Source organism: Portunus trituberculatus, chromosome 35 (genome assembly GCF_017591435.1).
Source record: "Portunus trituberculatus isolate SZX2019 chromosome 35, ASM1759143v1, whole genome shotgun sequence".
NCBI classification, from domain to species: Eukaryota; Metazoa; Arthropoda; class Malacostraca; order Decapoda; family Portunidae; genus Portunus; species Portunus trituberculatus.
Window position 1 is genome coordinate 6,885,141 of NC_059289.1, and position 6,911 is coordinate 6,892,051.

A 6,911-nucleotide genomic window follows, 5' to 3' on the forward strand; every position below is an offset into this window, starting at 1 on the left:
CGTGGAGTGCGTGATGTGAATGTATGATGCGTACACAACAGTAGTCAGAAGTGCGGGTATACGTGTGATACCCCTATAGTGACCCCCCATAACGCATTACCATATTCGTTCTGGTTACTATTTGGTGATTTTATACAGCTTCAGAAACTTATGTGGGGATTAGAATAGTGAAGACTCTAACTTATCTTCTGACCACCATAGACCCTTCCTAATGTTAATAAAATGGTCTAATCGTGCACAAATGTCAAGGTAAAAAATGTGTCCCAATACTGAAGGGGTTAATGAGATTCCTGGTCATGGTCCGAGGGTACAGGGTGTCCACTCGGGGTAACGGTTCTCAAACGGGTGGGCTTTCAAATAAGATAGATAAAATAGCCCGCAAATTCCCGTGTTGTATATAAAGAAAAGGTGTGAATGAACGGGAAAGGTTGGCAGTGGTGGTGGTGGTGATGGTGGTGGTGGTTGCGGTGATGGTGACGGTGGTGGTAGTGGTGGAGATATAACGGACCGTGCTCTGAATCATTTCTGCGTTGCACTTCCACTACGATCAAAAACACTCTAACGGCGTGATTTTACGGTTTTAGTGACAGAGTATCACCACGAGAAGCACCCTTGACAACCCGCCTAATCATCTTTAAGTGCGCACCCTTTGAAAACACGGTGAGACAGCAAAACCTTTCAGAATACTGGCGAATATGAACTAGCAAGCAAATCAGTGTATAGTGTCCCTACATACATACATAGCCACACATTTACTCCTATAACCTTCACTCCAAACTAGTTCTTATCTACTTGGTGTTGAAGTGGCGGAGGACTGAAGGCTGTTGGGGTGTGGTGGGTGAACAAAGGAAGGTTGATGCAAAAATGATGATATGCTGACTCGTCCCACATCCAGCTGCTTTTGGGCGGAGTGAAGGAAGAGAGTCAGGATTCATTGCTCACGTCTTACCGAAGGTTTTGGTGCATTAACTTGATGTGGCGGGACGTGAGAAAGAGAGAAGAAAGAGAAGAGAAAGAGAAATCAAGGATAACGAGCAGGACGGGGAAATAATCGTGAATCTGGAGGTGGGTTGAATAAGAAAAGAATAGGAAATAAAAAGGAGAATAGAAACAACAATAATATATGATAAAGAAGAAGAAGAACGCAAATAGGAAAAAAAGGTAGTGGAGGAAAGGAAAAGAACAATAACAGTAAGAGGCAAGAAATGGGTAACTAGTAAAGGGTGGATAAGAACGCAAGAAGAAGCAATTGTGGAATAAAAGTAAGTGGGAGAGTGAGGAATAGGAAGGCATGAGGATTACTGGAAGGTTGCACGTGGGGGTCCTTCCTGCAAGTCTTCAGGAGCTATCAGGGCGTGGTCGTGGAGGGGAACTGTCTTGAAGGATGGCTGTCATTAGGTAGATTGTGCCCTCACCCATCTCCCTCCCCTCTCACTCTTACTCTCATCCACGCAACATAAGTACCTTTCCTCTTCCTCCCTCATCGTCCCTTATCATCGCTGTCCTCTCTAGTCCTCCCTTCTACATCACCACCACACTTCTTTTACTCTCCCAGTCATCCATCACTTCTCTTCTTCAAACAAGCCAGTCATCCATCCAAGGCACCTCCAGTTCTTCGCTTTCCCCTCCTCTTCATCAGTGACGGCTTATACCATGGGCTATGTAAACTCCCTCCCGGCAAATCGCTGTTATCTGTCTTCTTTCTCCCTCCCTTCCTCGTGTTTGAAATTCCGTCTCTCCCTCCTTTACATCCCTTGTAGAGGAGAGTATACGTAGTAATTCATTTATCACTGAGCTGGTGTCAGGTGTGTGCGTGTGCGTGTGTGCTGGAAGATGAGCTGGCATAAGCAAGACTGCGGTGAAGGAAATAGAATATCCTTCACATCCATCTGCCTTGATGTGTGTGTATGTTTATGTATGTGTTTGTATGTATATATTCGCATGGTGTATGTATGTATGTGCATTTATGTAAGAAGCGTGGGAGGGGAGCGATAAGGAGGAAGGAGAGGAGTTATGAGAGCAAGGGGAGAGGTTAGGAGAGAAAGAAAGGGGAAAGAGTGAAGAGGAAAATAAACATTGCATGCGACATGGGGGAAAGAGAGATGGAAGGAACAAGTTTGGAACACTATACTCATGACACTTATTCTCTTAACACCACTACTATCACCACCACTATCCATAACGTGGTGTTGATAATATTACGTTCCGGTATATCATTCTGTGCTTCCCCTCGCGGTGTCCCCCACCTTTCTCTCTCTCTCTCTCTCTCTCTCTCTCTCTCTCTCTCTCTCTCTCTCTCTCTCTCTCTCTCTCTCTCCTTCCATCCAAGCAGTATAGGCTGGCCACAAAAGCCACTCCAACTGGGCCGCAAGCCAACATCTGTGCGTTACCCCTGCCTGAAGCCCTCACACACACACACACACACACACACACACACACACACACACACACACACACACACACACACACACACACACACACACACACACACACACACACACACACTATCTCCCCCTTGTTCATCAGCTATTCTTTGCTTTGTGCCCTTTTCCTCTCTCTCTTTCCCCCATTATTAATTTTCCTTTATCATCCACTTCTTTCACCCTTCCTCTCATCCTCTCGTATCCTCCTCCCCCCTCAATTCCTCGGGGTCTGGCCGGGGTCGTTAAGGTAAGCCGCGGGGGATGCCCTAGCGAAGCCCTCCGCCACCAGGGACGTGGCGTGGAGTACCGAACTGAAGGGGAAGGAAGGGGAAACAAGAGGAGATAAGAGAAAATCGTTGTGAGAGAGAGAGAGAGAGGGGGGGGATAGGGGTGAGGAAGTTGTCCATCACTCTTCTCATGGATTATTATCGTAGTTATAGTAATCTTGTGGTTTGTCCAGTGACCGTAAGCTGTGCCTCGCTTCAGTCTCGTGTTTATGAAAAAAAAATATCTTGCCTTCTCTTGAGCAGGAAACGCGAAAGACCGTAGCATAGTAAACACAGGCTACAACAGGCGTCGCTGTCCTCTCGAGGCGACCAGAAAGAAGATTGAGTATAGGCAGTGACGCTGCAGCTGACTGGAGAGGCAGCTTGCAAGGAGTCCTGTGCCAGCTGTAAAATGTGCAACATACTTGTTTTCCACAAGGTGTTATTAGACATCACCAGCACTGACGTGTTTTGTGTCTGCGCTGAATGGTGCAACCTCCAGTTTTCGTTGCCTCCACTTCATGCCACTACATCGTGTCTTTACTTTCCCATCGCCACCTTCATATCCTGTATTTCTCCCTCCTGTCGTCTCCTCGCATGCTCAGTCCCACGTGCGCAGGCATGTATCCTTACCCCACGCTCCAACCCCCCGCCCCCTCGCCATCACCCCCCTTTCCTCCTATCCTGTCAGCTGCCTCACAGCTGCCTCGCTTCACCTTCATCGTCTAGGATCGTGTTGTTTTGTCTTGCTTGCACCACATCCATCGTTATATTTACCAGAAAAGTTATATATATATATATATATATATATATATATATATATATATATATATATATATATATATATATATATATACACCTACTGTGTGTGTGAACCTCTTTTTTTCACATCATTTAACCCATTTTCAGTTGCTTTTATATATATTTAAGAATCGCAGAAAATGGTACACTAAATTTCAGTGTTTCATGTTAATAATAATGCTAATAACTATCCTAAGAAAATGTCACTGTTGAAGAAGAGTTTCCTTTGCAACACAGCGTATCTGTGAATAGATAGAGACTGATATACTGAGAGTATATCGGAGCAAACAAGCACTAGCCCTATTGTGGTTGTTGCTTCAATACTTCCTGATCCAGTCACTTGTTTCACTGCTTCATCTATCTTATCCTGTTTTTCATAACTTAATTCTCAGATAAGCATTGACTGCAAGAAAGTTAACTACACTACTAACCTTTTTGTGATGCATTTTGCAATGATGATCAATTGCAGCATATTATACAGAAATGAGTTCCTAGTTTTTTTTAGAATGTGTGATGGCACACCAGATACATCTGCTTTGGTACTAATATGAGTATATTGTTTCAGAGGAGCTGAGCAGCACAGTGCTGACAGAGGTTCAGGAGGCGCCGCCCCACGAGAGTGTGACTGAGGGGGAAAGCGATGAAGGCAGCGTAGCCATCGCCGCCATCCTGGCAGCCCTCGGCGTGCTGTGTGTGGCGTCTGCAGTGAGTATTGCCACAGAGAGTTACTCAGGTTATTCAGCAGTTACTAATTATTCAGAACACTACTTACAATGAGTTCCTCAACCCAACTTAAAGAGTAACACGGTGTGTCCCGGCAGCTTGCTTACGTCATCTACCGGTACTTCCGCAAACGTTCGGTGCACAGCATGAACTTTGACAATCCAGTGTACAAGAAGACAACCACTGAGGATGGCTTCCACCTGGCCGGGCAGCAGCGCAACGCCTGCTCCCGGGCGACCTCAGGAGGGCCACAGTACCAGCACCGGCAGTACGGCGTTACATCTCCAGAAGACGTAAGTATCACGCAGTCATGGTGTGGCCACGGTCACCGCCTGCCTGCACCAGCTGGCACTCGATGGGATGATGAGAAGCCTCTGATTCTTGTATCAGTTTTATGCAGGTGATAGTTTGAGGCAGGGCCAGGCTGGTGTGTTCTCTCATTTAGCTACAGTTCATTGCTGATTTTCACCATTTCTGTGTTGATTGGCAGGCTTGTAAAGGTCATCTCAGAATTATTAACTCTCTGTCTACTCCAATATCTCCTAGGAACTCACCAAGGTGGGATGATCACAAAGGATGTACTTATTCCTCTCCACATCTAGCACTTACATTCCTTTCACGTCCTCTCCTCTTCCTCTTTTCCTCAGTTTTACTTCGTCCTCCCTTTGTACTAAGGTTACCCTCTTACAGTCACAGTATCTATTCTGCTGTTGTATAACATTGCTAAATCCATCTCCAGTCATGAAACATATTAATATTAAGATTGCTACATCACTTATACAATTGTTTCCTTTCTTACTAGACCTAACAACCATCCATATACATTTATTCTCACCATTCACTTCCTTACACCAGAAGTTTCTATCAAGGAACTTGTTTCTTGCCTTTGGGTCCTTTTAATTTTAAATCAAGTGGCTATGCCAGTAGCAGAAATCTTACATGAAGTGTGAGCAAAAGTTCCCAGACTACAGCCATACATGCAAACCTTGTCACCAGTGATGATCTGTGATAAAAGCACATTGATTTGCTAAGTCCTTGCAGACTTCAACTTGGTGTTGCTTCTGCCAGGGATGAGGAGATTTGGTACACAGTGATATGGTGCATGTATGATTGTGGAATTCATTAACATTTCTGAATGACACTGATAATATCAGCAACTTCCTTGCTTTGTGCTGCCGCTGCTGCATGTTAACAAACCAATTTGATTCATTTGAAATGGAGACCGTCTTGGAACTCTTTGACCGCACTTTGTGTATTGTACTTAAGCCATCTATTTTTTTTTTTTATGACACATCAAACTCCAGATATTTTTTTATTGCAAAATTTATTTATAACCATTGAAAAAATCATCAGAAGTACATGAATGAGAGAAAAATCAACTACCTAATAAATATAAATAGTCCTTCAAACAGCACATGCAGCCAATATTCTTCCTCTCAAGTCAAGCATCACAGAATTGCAGATATCAGTTACTACTAATGATGTGTTGTGTATACATTCACTTGTTCCACTCATGAAAGTAACCAAGCCTTTGTACAGTACGTGACAAATAAGTAAAGCAGTACACTTTTGTAGGCGTCATGTTTCTAGAAAGTTGTCAGTCTTTGTTTGTACATGAAAGAGTTCAGTGCCACAAAGTTGTACATGAATTCAATATTTATGAAAATGAAATTTTTCACAGTGAATTAGTCTCTTTGGTTTCCAATAATGAGAATAGATTTGACAACCTACTTTCTTCACTCTTTTGGCTGGACTCACTGATTTCTCTAAAGACTTGAGAACAATTCTAAACTTTTTTCACACATGCATCAGCAATTCTTTGTGCCACTCACACAGTAACCTACAGTGCATCTTTTCTCATTGCTGCCCTCATGTTGAGCATCTGAGGAATGTCTCAACAGCATCCACACCAAGGCCTCATCTTGGCACAGCACCTCTGGACCTTAATGAAAACTGATTTGTAATCATTTGAATCATTAAGGGAAAGTCTTCAATCTAGATGGGAAATTTTTGCAATGAATAAGCAATATATTCTGTTCGTGAGTATTATCATCGGTATGAAGACTTCAGTTTCATGATCTCAAGTACTATTTCAAATATAGTAATGGAAAAAAAAAACTTTAGTCTATACGAAAGATTGTGTTAATAAACACAAGTATAAATTGGTTATACTAGAGAGAAATAGTCAGTATATGGTCAGTTTAATTAGTTCTGGTTTATGAAAGGTATAATTGACATGTTCACTCCTGCTGACTGGTCCAGTTCACAGAACAGTTGCTACAAGTGAATGAGGCATTGGTGGTCTGGAATGTCTGATCACTGTTTTGTTTTTTCACTAACCAATTAATTCTGATGCCTTTAGTCACACTGAGCACAAGTCTCCCGCACTAACGCACCTTCTCCACCTCCCATCCTTAGGGCCTTTGTGAGCCAATGGTTAACACGCTCAAATTTTAATGACGGTAAGCCACACCAAAGGTACATTGTGGTTCTGCTTTTGCATGTAGTGCATGCTTGTTTGCATTCTGTTGTGTAACAACTTTAATCTATACGTTGTTGATTTCAACACTTGCTAACACATTTTATCTGCTTTATTGAATGGAAGACATGAAGAGCAAAAGAAAGTGATGGGGTGCTTTGCCATGTCAGTTAACAGACAATACATTTTAACATTCCACATTCAGCTCTAACATATGTT

At 43.1% G+C, this 6,911-nt stretch overlaps 1 protein-coding gene across 8 annotated transcripts in view; it reads left to right on the forward strand.

The window, feature by feature from the left end:
* Positions 1 to 6,911, forward strand: part of LOC123513176 (very low-density lipoprotein receptor-like) — a 454,065-nt gene that overhangs the window by 441,096 nt on the left and 6,058 nt on the right. For 6 of the 8 annotated variants that reach the window (XM_045270126.1, XM_045270124.1, XM_045270121.1 and 3 more), the window contains 2 exons: positions 4,056 to 4,195; positions 4,312 to 4,506. In XM_045270126.1, coding sequence (XP_045126061.1) covers positions 4,056 to 4,195; positions 4,312 to 4,506 — 335 coding nt within the window. Of the gene's footprint in view, positions 1 to 4,055; positions 4,196 to 4,311; positions 4,507 to 6,631; positions 6,676 to 6,911 lie in introns of all 8 variants that reach the window. The other 2 variants (XM_045270125.1, XM_045270130.1) reach the window with 1 other exon arrangement.